This window comes from Macaca fascicularis, chromosome 4, assembly GCF_037993035.2.
Source record: "Macaca fascicularis isolate 582-1 chromosome 4, T2T-MFA8v1.1".
In the NCBI taxonomy this organism is placed as follows: domain Eukaryota; kingdom Metazoa; phylum Chordata; class Mammalia; order Primates; family Cercopithecidae; genus Macaca; species Macaca fascicularis.
Genome location: NC_088378.1, coordinates 110,266,174 through 110,286,612, shown reverse-complemented (window position 1 = coordinate 110,286,612; position 20,439 = coordinate 110,266,174). Strand labels below are relative to the sequence as shown.

The 20,439-nt window shown below is 34.3% G+C and overlaps 1 protein-coding gene across 1 annotated transcript in view; it reads right to left on the bottom strand.

Moving 5' to 3' along the window:
• LOC135970467 (protein eyes shut homolog) overlaps positions 1-854 on the bottom strand; it is a 29,955-nt gene extending 29,101 nt beyond the window's left edge. The window contains exon 1 of the mRNA XM_065543109.2: positions 598-854. Coding sequence (XP_065399181.1) covers positions 598-645 — 48 coding nt within the window. The 5' untranslated portion in view covers positions 646-854. The remainder of the gene's footprint in view (positions 1-597) is intronic.
• Positions 855-20,439: the final 19,585 nt, after the last annotated feature.

Sequence of the window (20,439 nt, the reverse complement as noted above, 5' to 3'; positions counted from 1 at the left end):
AATTCTGATAACACAGTCTTACCAATCGTTGTTTTTTTTCACTATATTCATGGGCTGCGGTCAGTTTTAATAAAAGACTGTGGTCAAAAGCTATTTTTTAATAGAGACATTTTTACCAAGGAAAGTCATTTCTAGGGCTAATGGAGTTCAGGCCAGTTCAAACTTGCTGAGGAAGCAGATTTGTCCTCCTCGGACATACAATGTGCTGAGCCCAACCCTGGAAGTAGTACTATGTCCTTGGGCAAAATAAAAGTTCTGCCAAGACCCTGACAGTATTAAGTAATTCCTCCACTGGCATCCTCTTTCCAAATGCATTAAGACATTAAAGGCCAATATATTAAGTCACTTGCACCTTTGTGTGGATCAATTTATCAGAATATTTTTCTCCTGAAAGAAAGGACTGAGGGTGCAAGTGATGCATGGACAAGAAGGGAACGAGGAATGCTGAGAAAAGCGTAGCATGTACAGACAGAGAAGGAGAGATGCACTGAAGATTAACTACTCCAACCTTATTTTTCACCATGTAATTTTCTATTGTTTACTGCATATCAAAGAGAATAAAAAATTATTACAACCACAACCACCAATAATCTTTACCATAAATCCAGGTGTGCATAAACATGTCGAGCCAGGTTCATTTTCCATGCACAGTTGATGAACACATGAGTTGGGAATGCACTCAAGTTCCTTCTCGCAGTGGTGTCCAGACCATCCTGTTCAACAAAATTACAAAGCAGATATGCAATTTTTAATGACAATAAAAACAGTTTTGCTAATAGCTTATATTTATTAGCTTTTATCATTTGAAATGATTATGCTAGACATTTTGTACAGATCACCTCAGCATATCTTCATGATCAGTTTATCAGGTGGCTATTATTCTATCTATATTTAGTTCATGAGAAAATTAAACTCAGAAAAAATAAATAATTTGCTCTAAAATCACACAGTTAAGTATAAATGAAAGTGAGTACATGTATGATATGTCTCAGCGCTTTTCCGTGGTGCCATTCAGCATTACATATTCAAATGTCTTTACTTATTTTACTTCGGAATAAATACATGGAAAGCAATAGAATAAAGATACTTCATAATTCCCTTAATATGAATCTTAAATTCAGAGGAAAGCAACTACTATAGACATCTAGATATATGATGTTTTCGTAATACTTGTAGTATTACAGTTAGTGTTTTACACTTAGTATTTGTTATACTGTGGTTCTATAGAATATAAGTATTGTGTCTATGTACATTTGGCTATTGGCTATAAGAATTCTCATTAAACATGACAATCTAAAATTTTCCATACCAAAACATAGTTTGATTGTATGTATTTTGTTCGGCTTTTGCTAGTCAAACATTTCATTATTTCCATCATCAACCTATCAACCAACATTGCTAAGTACTCCATAAGCTAATATCTCAGCTATGATTTACTGGGTACATATTAGGAACATTTTTTGAAACCATTGATTCTTTCCTATCAGATAATTACCTCTAATGAATATACACTGGCCAGTATATACGCCTAACATGCTAGCCACAACACCATGTTAACCTAAGCATACCCTTCTACATAGGGACAACAGGTCTTTAGAGGCAGCTCTCACTGCTCACTGGCTATGCTTACTCTAATTACAACTTTTTGACTTTTCTTTATTTTTCTATGTATTGTCCAATAGCGTTTAATCTGAACCCTGGCTGTTGGGAAATGTAAAATTTAATTATTGTTTATACTTTGGAAGATATTCTGATTGTTCTTCCCTGATAAATTGCAACAAAACAATTAAATACATATTTTGAGGTACTTAGAAATAATTTATTGAAACACTGTATTATAAGAAAAAAATAAGGCCTGAGTCTAAAAGACATGGCAATGTCCACATCAAACTTAAAAATAGCTGCCAAGAGACTAAATTTATCAAATCCTCATCCAAGACTCTTTCCACTTTGCAATGCTCTTTCATGTGCTGAGCTGATTCTACAGGGATCTCTACTAAGGAGGCTATAAAAGGTGATATGGAAAAAAACATCTTTGCAGGGTTTATAAAAAGCCAGTATGGCTAGTCATTCACATAGTTGAGTCTCACAAACATATTATTGAGCATAAAAACATATTGCATAAAAATACGCCCTGATAACTGCTCTTATAAAATTCAAATGCATATGAAACTTAATAACATTGCTTAGAGATGCATACATATATAATAAAACTCTAAGGAATACTAAAGGAATGTTGAATATAAAATTCAGAACAGTTACTTCAGGGAGTGGGATATTCCTGGAGGGATATAGAGGTGGCAAGAATTATTGCTAATATTCTATTTCTCAGAACACATGTAGTTATACACATTTATTACAGTGTATTTTATATTTTTTATATATTGTATCCTCTTCTGATTGAATATTTCTAAATATATTTTAAGCAATTAAAATGACACAGTTTTCCTTTGCTGCTTATCCTGTGAAAAACATGACAAAGCTTTACACCATAAGATGGAAAGTATAAAAGAAAAATTGCACTGGACAAGTTATACAGACAAGGAAGACTTCATTCAAGAGTACTGCAATAGGAGACAGAGATTTTTACAATAGAATAGAGAGCTTGTACTCAACCCCACTGAAATAAATGGGACAGGAACATTTTTAAAGGCCGGGTGAGCTAACGGAAAAGTACTGGGGGGATGTTTGGGTGGGTGGGAATTTGGTCAATTTCAATAGGTCACCTGTACTTGCTAACTGTCTCTTACTAAAATTAGGCTTCTACTCTCCCGAAGAGACTGGGAAATAGGGGCACTATTTGTCTCCTTCCAGGGTTGCATTTTGTTTTGATTTGTCTTTCATTGTTGTTGTTTTTGCTGTTTTGTTTTGTTTTGTTTTTGAGACAGGGTCTCGCCCTAGTGCCCAGGTTAGAGTGCAGCGGTGTGATCACAAGTCACTGCAGCCTCAACCTCCTGGGTTCAAGCAATCCTCTCACCTTAGCCTCCGGAGTACAGGATTACATTTTGAAGGAATGACTCCCAGGTCCTTGGGAAACAGCCTGGGAGAAGATTTACATCTCAAAGGGACAGAGAAATATTTACAAGTTTTCTAAAGTAAATGCTCTACAAAAAGGGAGATCAGGACTAATAGGAAGAAGTCTGTCTAAAGCCTAGTCAAACTGAGAAAAACGTTAAGGCTGTCTTGATCAAAGACAACAAACAAGGATAGAAAATAAGTTAGTTAACATTCATTACAAGAAACAGAAATCACTCTAGTTATTTAAGCAAAAAGGATCTGAAGAATGGAATTAGATGCTTACAAAATTATCAGAAGGAAGGAAAGCTGTAGGAGTAACACCAAGAAAATCACAGATATGATTTTCTGGGAGATGTCCCCTCAGTCAGAATCAGGAAGACGAGAAATAGAAAAGCACTATTAGAATTTTTGAGTTCTAATTCAAATAACCCATTGTGCTAATCCAGGGAAAGTTGATTACCAGGGAGCTGCCATTTCAATGCATCTAGGCACTGAAATAGTGACTCTACAGTGAGATCTGCTGCAAAGAACCACATAGCTCCATAACATTTTTTACCAGAAGAATCCGGTAAGACACCCAGGAATGGTCTTTATCATAGCCTTCAGATTTAAGGTATGTTTCTTATTGGCGGAACTCAATTATATTTGCAACTCCAGTTTTGAGGGAGTCTGAAAATTGTAGTTTTTAATACTCTTGCCTCCACAGTACAGGAAACCACACTACACGGGAATGGATAGTGAGTGTCAAAGGTAACCATTAGCATAAAGAAACACGTAAAATGAATAGGTGCTTATACTGGTGTGGGGCAAGGTAATAGTAAGAAACGAGACCAGAATAAGAAAATATAGATCAGGCAAATAAATATTTATTGAATAAGATATTTTTTAATATTCAGAAACAAAATATATTTTCTTTTGAGTCTTATGTAGGTTTTATGTTCATTCTTAATGAGGTAACCAAATATTCAGAAAATAGTTTAGTAACTGAAAACAAAAACCAAAAATTGTCATTAGTAATCTAGGAAAAGCATTCAAATTATTATGGTGTCAAATTCGTAGTATTAACCTAATATCTGACACATAATATAAGTAAGTGCGTAAGGAATAAATGATTGAAAATAATTGTGGTGCAACATAAAGACAACTTTAGGTGACATATTGTAATAAAATTAGAGTAAATTTTTAATTTTTTTTTTTTTTTTTGTAGAGACAGTCTTGTTCTGTCACCCAGGCTGGAGTATAGTGGCATGATCACAGCTTACTGCAACCTTAAACTCCTGGGTTCAAGGGAGCCAACCCACCCAGCCTAAAGCTAGAGTGATCTTAAATTGAAGACTAAACCAAATATTTAAATACATTGATATATTCAGCTAGAAATATTGACCAGTTTTAATATTACTAATCTATAACATAACAGTTATAATAGTTTGAGTTTATGAATGAAAATAAATGTCACTACTTCTAAGATTTATGTATCTTATTTTCATTTCATTTTCCCTCTCAGACCATAGTGATTTGTATTTGATCTTATGAATATAAAATAAAAATAAAAATAAACCTAAAATAACTTTGTCTTACTAGTTAATATATTATTTAGTAATTGGATACATAAAATTATTTTCTCTTCTTAGTCTAACTCTAGACTATATAAAAAAATTTACATGTACATCTTCATGAAAATACAATGGTATACACACTCTTTTATCGCATAATAAAGATTACTTTTCACGGATCTTGATTAAAAAGAAAGATTATTCGTATCTCTTCTGTTCTAAATGCAGCCACCTCATCACTGAAAATAATTGTGGCTACTGGAGGCAGATATTATCTATGTTTGTTTCTCTGTTTTTTTGCCCCAAGGAGAGTCCAGCATTTCTGCTACAAAATGAACTTAAGTTTGCATCACCAGCAATATAAACACCATTGCACCCCTGCTGGGTATAAAAAGTATCTGGCCACAGTGACTGTTCCAGGGATAGAGAACAACTCTGAGTGAATTTGCGATCCACAAACCATTCCCTATCACTTTCAGTTTGCACCTCATGGGATAGCTCTGATATCACTTACTGGGTTTTGTACATGGTACTATTTCAACTAAAAACACACTGTGTTTCTGTTTCTATAAAAAAAATCTGAATAGCTGTACTGATACTTCATTGGAAATGAGATCAAACACCCATTTAATTCCCTATATAGGTACAGGACGAACTCTGTGATTAGGACTGTCCTAAATGATGTTCAGGTTGTTTCTTGCACAAAGAACTCATGCAGAGAGGATGAGTGAGGTCTGAAATCTAACCTGTACTCCACTTGTCAAGTATTATACCTTGTTGGCTTGGAGGAAGGGGCATATTTATATAATTTTTCTGCCTAGAGATGGTGGAGGGCTTTACGCTTACCATGGCCCTGTCAGTGACTGGACAACATGAGCCATCACAAATGAACTGTACTTTTTCAATATGTGCTGAACACTCCCCAAGGACAGATTATGATACAAACTCTCTACTAGGATTTGGTGGTACAAAAATAAACAACATTTACAATGTCTTCTAATCCACTTATATCCAGTTTAAATTTCAGTGTGTTTTGCAGAATGTCTGGTGGGGAAAACACTATTTATTTAGTTTTTCAAACTGTGTTCTGTTCAGAATACTGCAGGATTCATGCAGCTCTGTTTGTACTAAAATGAAGAGGGAAGGGAGAAAAGAGATAAAACCTTTTGCCATAGAGGAGGAGTTATCCAGGGTTACAACCATGGAGTTGTTTTTAGATGAAGACAAGAGTATTTTGATAATTAGCAACATAATATGAATGTAAGAAAGATTTCCACAACTGAAGAAAATGGCAATGATTTATAGTGTTTAACCAATTTAAAGACAGAGGAATACTTAGTGTAGTTTTCTACCTGGAGCTGTGTAAGATAAGGATAATGGCATGACTGAGATCAAAGCCTAGGAAAGAATTATCAGAATTATTTAAGGCTTTTTAAAAATGAATGACATAGAAAAGTGGACATGTGCAAATGAAACAAATCAGTCTTTGTGTTTTCCTATGGCATTTAGGAGAAAGCAAATTGCTGTGAACTACTCAGAAGAGTGAAAAGTGTCATATTTTTCTAATGGAATATTTGAGAGAGAAAATCAAACAGATTTGGGTAGGAGACTTCCTGAGAATTCTCACAGTGTTTAGAATTGCTAACATCTAGACTAAGCTGAACCACACTGATGGATTTTATTCGGGAAGGCCTTCATTTTCTAATGATGGGTCAATTCAATTTTTTTACTGTAGTAAGCACATTTAACATGAGCTCTCACCATTTGACATGTTTAACTGTACAATACATTTACTATAAACTATAGGCATGATACAGATCTCTAGAATGTATTCATCTTGCATAACTGAAACTTTATGGGGAGTTTCTCTTCACCAAGATAACATTTTGGGGGAATATGAGAGACGATGAATGCACAAGTGTCAGTGCAGACTTCTTAGTTGTGAATCTTAGCTTTGCCCCTAACATGTTATGGGACATTACCCAGTGGTTCTGGGACTCTGTTTACTTATTAGAAAAATTCGATAGGTAAAATGAGATGCCCTTTTCTCAATGTTATGAAAACTTAATTAGTTAATACATCTAAAATAACATGGTGTCTATGCAGTAATACTGATATTATTATTATTTCCTAAGCACATACATGCCAAAGAACTCACACATTTGACCTTTGAAATATAAAATTCATACATAGGAGAAAGAAGTGCTCAAAAAAGGTAGAATTTTCAATAAAAGTTATGGAGAAATAATTAGTACTCTCTCAAAATCAGTTCCTTTTGGGGGTAAAGAGTTAATTACAAAGGGACAGCATGAGAAAATTTTAGAGGATAGTGGTTAACTGCCTTACTGTGAGGGTGGTTACACAACTTTATGCATTTGCCAAAGCTATAAAATTGTACACAAGATAGTTAATTTTACTGTGGTAATGAAAACACCCTGAAACCATGGCAAACTATGCCCATCAAGAAAATGAGAAAGGGAAGAAGAGTAATCTGCAGGAACAAAATTATTCCTTAAATAACTTTAAAGGGAGGATGGATTGGCATGATTAAGAGCTATGGCTGGAGCAGAGACAGGAGTGTTGGGGACGTGTCAATAGCATTTTCCAAAAATTTGTTTTTTTCGTTTGTTGCTTAGTTTTCATTCTCATAACTAAGTTGGGAAGAGTGTAATTCTTACGTCAGAGGTATTAGCAGATTTTGAATAATGCCTAACAGCACAGGTGGATATCATTTTGAGATCTTCTGCTTCCCAGTAGGGATCTGAAAAGCAGCCTGAATGATTCAACAGCTTAAAAATGTCCTCATGCTTCCAAGTGAATCCAGAGTAGTGAAATCAACCTACAGCATCAAAACTAATCTAGCGCCTCTAAGACATTCATTAACATGAAACAGAAAATGAATCTAGTAGTTATAAGATACCTATTGTTATGATAAACAAAATTTATATGGGTATATTACTTCTTAACTGTTTTTGTAGAATTTTTTATTGTTTATGCTAGCTACCATAGACTATTAAGTGTTTGTGGGCACAATAAAGATATTTTTTGCTTGAAAGAGGCAAAATGTTTGAAATGGTATTCATTTCTTATATAAGAAAACTGTAATTTCATTCTACTTATTTTACCTACAAGAGTTCCAGTTTTATGCACAGGTGGTTATTTCAAAAGGGAAGTGCAAAGTTCTCCAGATGTTCTATGTGACCAAATAAAACCTAGTACTAGTAGTGAATGTTCAAAACACAGAGTAGGTCTATGAGTGATGTTTAACTTCTAAATAGTACGTGGATGACACTCAGGTGATGGGTATTCACTAGTTTGTATGACTTCACATAAATCATGTTAGTCCTAATACTCACATGGCTATTATTTCCTTAGTGGACCCAATAACCAGAAGCCCAGAATCCCAGGGTTTCCATAGGCTTTCTGAAGACTTCTGTGAGGTAGGTAAATAGTGATTTTTTTTTTCCTAAGAGATGAAGCCTTGCTATGTTTCCCAAGCTGGAGTTTAGTGGTTATCCACAGATACAATCAAAGCACATCTCAGCCTCCATCTCCTGGGCTCAAGCAATCCTCTCACCTCACCTCCCAAATAGTTGGAATTACAGGCATGCTACTATCATGCCTGGCTCAATAACTTTTTTTTAAGTGACCAGAAATATCCCCTACATATATTTCTGAGAAATTACTGCTGCTCAAGGAAATTTAGGCATTCAGTATCCCTTTTGGGTTGTTGTAACTGAATGTTGAAAATAAGATGAGTGGCAGAAGATGTAGGAAAAGAGCAACAAATCTGCAGTTAGAGAACTAAAGAAAAAAGAAGGAAAAAAATGCATGAACACCAGTCACTTATATCAATATAGACCTAAAGGAATATGACCAAAGGTAGAGATGGTCAAAAAGGCCAATTTTTAGTGAGTAGTTTTCTTAGTTCATTTGAGACTGCTATAACAAAAATACCATAAACTGGGTAGCTTACAGAAAACAGAAATGTATTTCTCACAGTTCTGGAAGCTGCAGGGTACAAGAAAAAGTTGATGGCAGATCCTGTGGCTGTGGAGAGCCTGCTTCTCAGTACTTAGATGTTGCCTTCTGGCTGTGTCCTCACATTGTGGAAGGGTCCAGCTAGCTCTCTAGGGTCTACTTTATAAAATCACTAATCCCATTTACAAGGGCTTTACTCTCATGACCTAATAATTTTCCAAAGTCCCACCTCTTAATACTATCATATTGTTGATTAGGGTTCAACACATAAATTTCAGGGAGACACAAATATTTAGACAATAGCAGCAATTATTCCTTGAAGAAAACAAGTTTATTCAGTTTGTCCATCTCTGTGCTGACAATTGTTGGAAGAAATAACAATGTCAATATTAATAAGAGCTAACATTTATAAAGTACTTGCTGTGTGCCAGGCATAATTGATACAAAGATCAGAAGTATGAGGCTTACATATGTTTAGAAAATCCATCAATAAGGTATGTACTCTAAACGTTAATGTTTCCTGATGACAGCCTAAGTGCTTGCTTTCTAGTATTACACAACGTTCATTTCATGGTTTTAAAGAATGATCATTGCTTAGAACTTGAACAATAGTCAACAACAGTATTGGCGGAGTGGATTGTCAAAACCGTATTATACATACATGTACATATACATTTACATAAACATACGTATTATTAACGTATTATTACAATATATATGCAATATGCTTATTATTTTTAAAATAATTACCTGGTTGGCATTTGCAAACATATCCATTGATGTGATCTTCACAGTTTGCACCATGTAGACATGGTGATGAAGAGCATTCATTTATATTAATTTCACAAAATTGACCAGAAAACCCAGGAAGACATCTAAGGGAAAAAAAATGAAAAAAAATTTGCATATATCATACACATAAGCAATATCACTTTTTATCTTGGGATTCCATCATTCAAACATGTTTTCAGAGCTCCAAAAACATATAGCTGGGAGCCTGCCTTGGGGTGACAATGAGTTGAATTGTGGCCCCAAAACAGTATGTATAATACTTAACACTAAATATCTGTGAATGTGACTTTATTTGGAAATGGGGTCTTTGCAGATTTAGTATCTTGAGATGAAGTCATTCTGAATTAACTTGGTGGGCTCTAAATCCAGTGACAAGTGTTCTTACAAGCACAGAAGACCACAGGGGAGAAGGCCATGTGAACATGCACATAAAGACTGATGTTATGCAGTCCTAAGTCAAGGAACATCCAGAGCCTCTAGAAGCTGGAAAAGGAAAGATCAAATTTTCTCCTAGAGTTTTCAGAGGAAGCACGGCCTTGCTGACACTTTAATTGGATTTCTGATCTCCAAAACCATGGACAAATACATTTCTGTTCTCTTAAACCAATGAGTTTGTGGTAATTTGTTATGTCATTCCTAGGAAACTAATACAGAGATTATATTATTGCATGTATCTGCTTAAATCCAAGTGAACTATTTGAAAATAAATAAAACAGAGGTCTCTAGGAGACTCTTAAAATGGAGCAATTGGGGGCATGTCATGAAAGGTATGCTCCATAATTGGAAGAAGAGATATGGAAAGAGTCAATAGGTCAGAGATGATTGTACCTCCTCTTATTATATTTTAGGGATGCTTTAATATAAACCATTTAGATGTCAGCTGTTAAACCATGCTTCAAGAACTGATGGAGGATCCACAATATTGATTAAAGTGAAATGTCCATAGCTATAGGTACAGATTTGTCAAGGTCCTACGACATGTAGCTATCTTATGAATGCTAAGACTACAAACAAAAGTAAAACTCTGCATCTGCCTTCAAGAAGCACCGAGCCTAGTTGGGAAAATAGACAAGTAGCCGACACAATTATATGACAAATGCTATAATCAGCATATAGAGGAATGTATTTTTATCATGGCAGAGTATATTCAAGGGCAAGAATAAGAAAGGAGTGTGAGTTAATCCAGAAATTGCAAGTAGGTCTGAATGGTTGAAATATAATGTGGGAGAGCAGAGTCTGGGGTGATGCTGATGAAAAAGGATAAATTAAATAAATAGAAATTCGATCCTTATATAGTATTGAATCACAAATTTTATCACAGCTAATATTTACTAAAAACTTATTCACAATATATAACTTTACCAAAGTCGCAAGACTAGCAAATTTGCAAAAGTAGAATTTGTTGGTCTGTACTAATCAGCTAGCCAAATTTAGCCACTCTGTTTTATTTGGATACATAGTTGCTGAGGTGATATAAAAATTAAGTTGTGTTTTTCACTGCAACTGGGTCTACCCAGCGGAAGCTAGATAACTGTGAATTTTAGACAATCCAGAATGTTAGTAACTCCACTGTGCTAGATCCTTACCTAGCTGAAGATTTCCCTGACCAACAAACAATAAGACTTGCCTTTACTGCGGGTGGATTTATGGATGGTCTGATTTTGCACTGTCAAGATGAAATCTTCAGCATTTGAATTCCCAGTGCCACAGTGAACCTCCCCATCTTTGTAGCAAAAAGAAACCCATAGCAGTTTATTTTTTTTTTTAGAGGAATTCATCACTAGTGGTTTACTCTTATATGCAAAAAAACCTCAGGGCTCATTTTGTTAATAACTGAAGTGTTCATTGTCTTTCCTTGAATATCATAAATTGTTCTTCAAAAATAAATTACCAATATATTTATTTTATTTATTTTTGAGACAGGTTCTTTCTCTGTTTCCCAGGCTGGAGTGCAATGCAGTGGCCTGATTATAGCTCACTGTAATATAAAACTCAAAGTAATCCTCCCACCTCAGCTTCCCACATAGGACTGTAGGTGGTGTGCACCATCACACCTGCCTAATTTTTGTGTGTGTGTTCATTACATAAAATGGACATTTTCTGTGTGTCCATTATACAAAATGGGTCATGCTATGTTGCCCAGTCACATTATCAATTTACATTCTTGACAGAGTTACATAAAATGTCCATTTGTCTACGTTCTTACCTATGAACAATATTAACATTTAATTTTCATTACAAAGGAAAAAAACTACTTACCTAATAAATATTTTTTAAAGAGGCTAGTTTAAAAAAATTAATGGAATTTGTATTTTGCGATAATTTTAGGGATAACAGAAAAGTTGCAAGGGTAGCACAGAATGTTCTCATAGACTCTGTATCCAGTTTCCTTTATTGTTAACATCTTACATTCACATGGTATGTTTGTCACTAATGACACAATATTACATTATTATTAACCGAAGTCTATGTATTATTGCAGTTTCCTTAGCTTTTATCTAATGTCTTTTGTTTCTGTTCAAGAATGCTGTTCAGAATACCACATTCCATTTAGTTGCCATGTCTCCTCAGGCTCCTTTAGGCTGTAATATTTTCACATACTTCCTTGTTTTTGATGACCTTGACTGTTTCGAAGAGCATTGGTCAAGTATTTTGTAAACTATACCTCAATTTAGGTTTAATATTATTCCCATGGTTACACTGGTGTTACAGGTTTCTGGGAGAAAGACATCATAGAAAAGGCTCTCATCACATTATATCAACATTACTCTTTAGAGGGAAGTTGCTTTGCACATCCCATGCTTAAGAGATGAGGAGTCATGCACACCTTTTTAAAAGAGAAGTGCCTATATAAATAATTTGAAATAATTTCTTCATATATATTTTTAAAATATTTTCCCAAATTTTGAGTGAAATGGCTTTGAATCTATAAATCAAGTTGTAAGAAATAATATCTTAACGATATTGATTTTTTCAATTTCTGTTAAGAAATATTTCTCCAGTTACACATATCTTCTTTGGTTTCTTTTAGATATTTTATGGTTTTCTACACAGAGATATTATAATTATTTTATTAGATTTATACCTAAATGCTTCATTTTTGTGTACTGTTCTAAGTGGTATATTTGTTTTGTTTTATGTTTCTTCTTTCCAATATTCCAGTGTTCATTACTGGAAAGCAATTGACTTCAGTATGATGATCTTATATCCTGCAAACCTTGTTACACTAGCTTATTAGGTCCAAGATCTTTTTGTCAAAAATAGTAGATAGTAGAGTTTTCTATAGAGAAAATTATCTTCTACAAAGGTAATGATTGCATCTGTAGATAAAAACTGTTCTGTTTCTTCCTGTTCAATCTGCATACCTTTTATTTCTTTTCCTCATCTTATTGCAGTCAGTAGGACTTCTAGTAGGATATTAAATAGCAGTGTTGTGAGAGGAAATGCTTTCTTGTATCAAATCTGAAGGAGAAAGGGTTTAGTTTTCATCATTAAGAATGATATTAGCTGAGTTATTTTTTTAAGTGCAGCTTTTATTAGGTTAAGGAGGTTATCTTTCATTCTTAGTTGTTGTTTTGTTTTGTTTTGTTTTGTTTTTCTGAGATGGAGCCTCTCTCTGTTGCCAGGCTGGAGTGCAGTGGCACGATCTCGGCCCACTGCAAACTCTGCCAACCAGGTTCAAGCAATTCCCCCGCATCAGCTTCCGGAGTAGTTGGGACTACAGACTTGCGCCATCACGCCCACCTATTTTTTTTTTTTTTTTTTTTGTATTTTTGTATTTTTAGTAGAGACGGGATTTCACCATGTTGGCCAGGATTGTCTCGATCTCCTGACCTCATAATCTGCCTGTCTCAGCCCCCCAAAGTGCTGGGATGACAGGCGTGAGCCACCGCGCCAGGCCTATTCTTAGTTTTTCTGACAGTTTTTATAAGTGGAAATGAGGTTTTGTCAAGTGATTTTTTGTGCATCCATTAAGATCATTATATGGTTTTACTTACTCATCTGTTGATATAAAATCATATAGATTAAATGATATACGATATGATAATGATTGATACAGGCATGTGTATTTTTCTTGATCAAGTGTTAATATAGTGAATTATACTGAATGTTTTATGAATGCTAAGGTTTGCTTTCCTGGAATGAACTCCACTTGCTAATTTCAGGGTGTGTTAACGCAGTCATCTTCTTGTTTTTGCAAAGAGCCTATGATTTCAATTTTAAACTCTTAACGTTAAACTTTTACTCTTCGTTCCTTCAAGGTTATGTGATGTTTACATTCTTAGCTTGAATGGAGGAAAGATTTTGAAAATACTTATAAAACAGAAGTGCATAACAATTTATAACCCTATGTTTCACAAAACTATTTACACAATGATCTGTAAAAATGTATAATGTGGGGAAATTGTGCTACTTATATTGATATTATAAGCACTTTTATTCCATATATATTTATTCACTTTATAAACATTTTAATAGAATGTCCAACAGATTGAAATTACATATTGAACTTGTTTATACAAAAGGACTTTTAAAAACTGTTAAACACTACTACATAATGACACTGTCACACTGGGCTTTTAACATAAGAATTGCTCTGCAATACTAGGAGGAGGAGCATAAAAGGCAAGTTGATTTTTCAGCATAGCAACTAAAAATACAATAATGAAAACAATTGTTAAAAATGAGAACTCAGAACTTAACATTAGAGGGACCCAACGTCATGCTTCCATTTAGCTTATTGATACAAAAGATTTAGTTTAACTGCTATTAACAGGTGACAGGAGCCACTCCCAAATGATTCTTCAAATTGGAAAGTGCTGTCTTACAACCTGTTGTTGCAGATAAGAAGTAAATGAAATTATTTTGTATGGTTTGCAGCTGTTTGGATAACCAGCTGGCCTGAATACTTTCCCATAACCATTCTGGTAGTCACCACTTATTACCCAAGCCCTTCCTGAAAATCCTCCTTTAGGCCCTCACTATTGTCGTTGATATGTTCCTTTGATACAGCTGCTTTTATTTCACATTTATTAAGGCCAACATGGTAGTATTTATTTTTCATTATTTTCTTCATTTGTTTCTGTTCCTTAAAGATAATGCATAGCCCATGTCCCTGTTGGTCTTGTCCATGGGAATTTTATAGATTTTACCACTCCAAAAACAGCATTTGGTTCATTTATTACGATAAATTATGAGGCATATAACAAAGTAATTCTCCAGAATTATTTTATTTATTAGACAAATGTGTCTGGTATCATACAACTGAAGTAAGAAAGAATAAGAAGAGTTCAAAAACTGAGTTTTCATCCTCCACAATCTATTCTATTCAGAAACCTTTTTTTAATTTTTTGAAATGGATAATATTTTAATTTAAATGGGACTTAATTCAAGTTACATACACTCACTAAAATTCTTATTTGCCTTTGAAATATTTACATTTAAAAAGGATTAAATTTATATTCTATTTATATTACATTTATAATTTCTAATAGCCCATTTGCTGGGCTTTGATAATAGAATTGACAGTTTAATAATTGTCAAGGAGGGAACAATGTTATAACATGACTTTTTATATTTGCAAAGCATCAACTTTAAAACATTAACTCTAAATGCTCAGAAGCCAAGTGTTTATAACTTCACTGAAGCCAATAATTCTCAAGTTAGCATAGCTGAAAAGTATCAGATATGTAAATAAATGACTTCATACAATTTCAGAATTACAACAGTTCTTTTCTATGACTTATCTTCTTTTTTAATAATTAGTGACCACAACTACACATAACTTATTTTCTTTAAAATAAGCAAAAATTATAAGTATATATATATCTCTGAATAGTACTCTATCAGTAACTGATCATACTTAATCATGAACAGGAAGCCCCCAGTTAGAAATCTACACACCTCGGATATTACTTCTGCTTAATTTTGTTTATTTACCTGTGCTGTAGCCAAATATTTTGACGGTTTGGAATTTTTGCCTTGTTTTTACATAAGAAGCTATAGTTCTGAGGAATAACCATGAACTAAACCAAACCAAACCACTTTACACTTCACTTACCAATGTGTCCTGACCTCTTCTCTGTCCTGAATGATATACCAGAATATCTAACTGGATCAGAAATTGTCATCTAGCTCATCTAGGTCACTGGAATTCACATATTTCTATTTATATTCATCCTTCAGATGAATGACCATGGACTTACAAATTTGACTTATTTTCTTTTATAAAATGTTATTTGTATAGATGATATTATAAACTACTATGCTTCTGGGAAACACAATAGGAGCATCAGGTTGATAAGTAGGGGATGTTTAGTGAATAGGCAAAGCCTATCCATGTAAGCAGATCACTATCTGAACAGAATGGTCTTGATTATCAGTTCAAAATTATTCTGCTTCTCATTTTGGTATTTTTATTGCTACTCAATTGATCACATTATATGCTGTAAGTTTTTAAAAATACAGGTATTTAAAACTCATTTCATTGCTTTGTTGCAGAGATTGTGATAGATTGGAATCTAATTATTATATGTATTTTCAAATGTGTAATTTAATTTTATTATAGTCTTAAGTAAACTGCATAAAGCATAATCCAAATTGAATTATAAAATAAGTAATTTTAGTGTTGTTTAAATTATGTATCTTGAAGGTCATTTTAATTTAGCATTTTTACTTTTATCCTAATTCTATTATTACTATCAATTATGCATACAGATTAAGAGGAGCTAGTCTTAGAAAGCAATTATTGTAACATAAACCAAAGTTCTCTGAAACCACTTTAGAAACTAGAATATTGTCTAAATAACTGTTGACATTGTATGTAGACATATACAAGGATTTAGGTAAAAAGGACATTAACTACAACTGTCTCAGTAGTTATGAATGAATAAAACTCAAGTTCCTTTTTATAGATGATATTATTTCATATCAGTTTTAAGTAAAATATTGCTTTACGTATTGATATTGACAGTATTTAAACTTCATTAATTTGGAATGCTCCGTATGAAGAATTAAGACAGAGTTGGGTGCAGGTTGTTTATTTAGAAGGTGATCCATGTAAGCAGAAATGAAGGAGTGGAAAGAACAAAACAGGGAAAAGGAAAAGTCACATAAGAATGCATTATTTAACAGTTTGCCACATTGAGTAACTGGGACTTAGTCTGACTGCAGTAGTTTTCACATTCTTTCATACTTTTCTCAGCAAAAGAAATGAAGTCTAACCCCCTCCCCACCCCTGTCATTGGAAAGGTAGTTTCCTCCTACTCTGTTTAGATCTCTTGGGGAGGCAAGCTAGATGCTCTATCTTAAGGACACTCATGTATCACCAGAAAGAGGCCCACGTGGAAAAGAACTGGAGCTTTGACCAATAGCCACTTGGTCCAATAAACTTGACCAATGAGTAAATACAGAAGGGGATCTTTCAACTCCATGCAGGTGTTTATGTGATTGTAATCCAGCTGGCGTCTTGTGTGCAACCTCCTGAAATATACTAAGCCAGCACCACCCAGATAAGCTGCTCCTAAATTCTTGACTCACAGAAATGGTGAGATAACAAATGCTTGTGCTTTTTTGTTTGTTTGTTTTTTTGAGACAGAGTCTCACTTTGATGTCCAGGTGGTAGAGCAGTGGTGTGATCTCGACTCACTGCAACTTCTGCCTCCCGAGTTCAAGCAGTTCTCCTGCCTCAGCCTCCTGAGTAGCTGGGATTACAGGTGCATGCCACCGTGCCTTGCTAATTTTTGTATTTTTAGTAAAGACAGGGTTTCCCCATGTTGGCCAGCATGATCTCGATCCTTCACCTCGTGATCCGCCTGCCTCAGCCTCCTAAAGTGTTGGGATTACAGGCGTGAGTCACCGCACCTGGCCTAAATGCTTGCTGTTTAAGCAACAGAATTTTGAGGGTAAATTGTTATATGCAATGCATAATTATGTACAAAATGAGGACTAACTGAAAAATCTGTAAAGACGACAAATCAGAAACTTCCTCAGAATGACTGATGAATGAAGCAAGTATTCACCGATTCTTGCTCCCTACTAGCCAAAGGTAGCTTGTAGGCTAATAGGGCAAACTTCCAGGCCGATCTGTGAGTGGCTATCTTGTGTGTATACTCAGTAAGATACACCAGCTTCCAAAAAAAAAAAAAAAAAAATAGCCCTAAGGCACAAAAGTACAAGATATTGAAGTGTAGCATAGTCAGTATACTTGGGAACTGTCCAACACAGCTGGGATGAGGTGAAAAGCATTAAACAACTACTCCACATGCCATATGAGGAGCCCCAACCTATTTCATATGTTAAAAAACACCTAAGAAAAAATGGAGACAGGAATTTAATAAATTCAAACTACACTGAGAACTTTGGTTAACATAATTTTTTCTTCTATATTTCACTTTTAAGAATAAAACATTCAACATAAAAGAAAGTAGATTTTTATTAAGGGGATTATTTTTAAGAGATAACAAGCAAATTGCCAGAACCAACCTGGACAATGAAACTTACCTCAATCTATCACCATTTATATATTACTCCACTGTGATCAGAAACCTCTTCTCAAGGCAAAATTCTCAATTATTAAGAAAGTTTGCAAATTTATGTTAAATTGATCTAGTCAAGTCAGCAAATATTATAAACAAATATTATAATGTTAATGGTAGTTACCTTTTATAGCTATGTACTATGCACTTTTCAGGGTCATTTATATACACTTGAAAATCCTCAAAACACAATCTAAGACATATAATATTTTGAGTCTACCAGTAAATGGAGCCCTGTATCTCCTCTGAGTTTAAATTAAAAAGAATTCTGTTGACAGGAACAATTTTAGGTTTCACTGAAAACACAGTGTTCCCCATGGTAAGAGTCAGTCCAAATCCTTATCCACTCATGTACTCAGGTATAAAAGTGGTTTCTGATAAAATCTTTTTAAATTCTTATTTCATTTGAAAGCCCACATTTTCTAGTGCTGAAATTTTCCAAAAACACATTCAAGAAGTAATTATTTGGATTTTTCAGGACCCTTCCAGTGTCAAGAAACACACAACTTCACAAGACAACAAATTTGGTTTTGCAACAGCTCTAACATCAAAAATTAAATTTAACCACCTTTTTATAACACTTGCAAAGTGTCAAGACTTTTGCCATATTGTTATTGTAAAGATCACATATATATAGATAGATCATATAGATCATATATATACACATATATACATATATATATACACATATATGTATATATATGATCTATCTCTATATATGATTTATCTATATGTGTATATACATATGATCTATCTCTATATATACACACATATATATGGTAGAGTCTCGCTCTGTCATCCAGGCTGGAGTACAGTGGCATGATCTCAGTCCAATGCAACCTCTTTCTCCTAGGTTCAAGCGATACTCATGCTTCAGCCTCCCAAGTAGCTGGGACCACAGGTGTGCACCACCACACCCAGCTAATTTTTGTATTTTTTGTAGAGACAATGACTTGCTACGTTGGCTAGGCTAGTCTCAAACTGCTGACCTGAAGTGATCCACCCCCTCTGCCTCCCAAAGTGCTGGGATTACAGACGTGAGCCACCGCATCCAGCCATCTTAAATATACTTTAAAAAATTCTTCCACCCATCTGATAGAATTCTATTAGCAAAAAGGATCCATGAGCATTCTAATCCATTAGATGAACTTGAAAACACCTTTCATGTAATCAGAAAAGTGTCCTATTTCAATGGGATACTTACTTCCCAACTTTCTTCACCTATTCTCAAAAGCATAGCTTCTGTAACTATCACTGCCATGACCACCCATCTCTGGAAGAACAGTTTCTTCCAACAACCAGGTATTCACTCCTACCCTACACGCTCTAATACTACATTTTTCAGATCTTTTAATATATGTCTATGTATGTGGACTCATACATACTTGATAAAAAAAATAAAGTTCTTTTCACAAATAACACATTTTAGACTACTTTATTTTCGTGTTTGAACAAATAAAAAATATCTGAGTAATACTAAAGGAGGCATTGTGGTGGAGCTGTTTAATGTTTTACATTTGTACATTTTCAAATGTATTCCATGTATATATACACATACCTATAAGCCCTATGGCGTAGATGTGTGTGTACACATGTAGATAGACAGGTAGATAAGTAGATATATACATACATATGTACCTATGATATAGAAGTTATCATCATGGAGTAATAGGAGAAAGAATCCTAGATAATTGAAAATAAACCAAATTAACAAGGGAACCAAAATTTCACATTATATAGTGAAAACAAGAATTTTTTAAAAAATCTTAGAAAAATACTAAAATATAGATATTTTAAAGGATATCTTAGGTTTTACAAAGCACATTTGAAATTGTGAGTTATGGTTCATAACATGCCCCTCAATCCTAACATATATCATATAATCTTATTGTATTTTTTTTTTTTTTTTTTTTTGAGATGGAGTTTCACTCTGTCACTCAGGCTGGAGTGCAGTGGCACGATCTCGGCCTACTGCAACCTCTGCCTACCGGGTTTGAGTGATTCTCCTGCCTCAGCCTCCCAAGTAGCTGGGACTACAGGCATGTGCCACCATGCCCGGCTAATTTTTGTGTATTTTTAGTAGAGACAGGATAGTCCTGATCGCCTGACCTCAAGATCCACCCACCTCAGCCTCCCAATGTGCTGGGATTATGGGCATGAGCCACTGTTCCCAGTCTTATTGTATTCTTTATTTCTTTTTTGACAAATAGATTAAAATTAATTTAATAAAATTATTTTATGACTTCCTCAGTTTTTCAAAATATCTCTCTTCATCTTCAATATACAAATCATTATCTTTTGAATGACTTCTCATGTAAACAATCTTGTTGATGTACCCTCGTTCAATTTTAGCCAGTCTAACTCTGTCTGATCTCCACTGGCAATAGTGTATGATTGAAACAATTCTCCAGCAGAACTTTCGTCAATTTCAGAAGATCCCACATCTATGACAAGATTTTAAATTCTACTAATAAGTTAGTTTTCTTTGTGTTTTCATTGCATTTTTTGCCAACTATCAAGTATCTGATTCCTGATTCCTCAATGGGTGAGTAGTACTT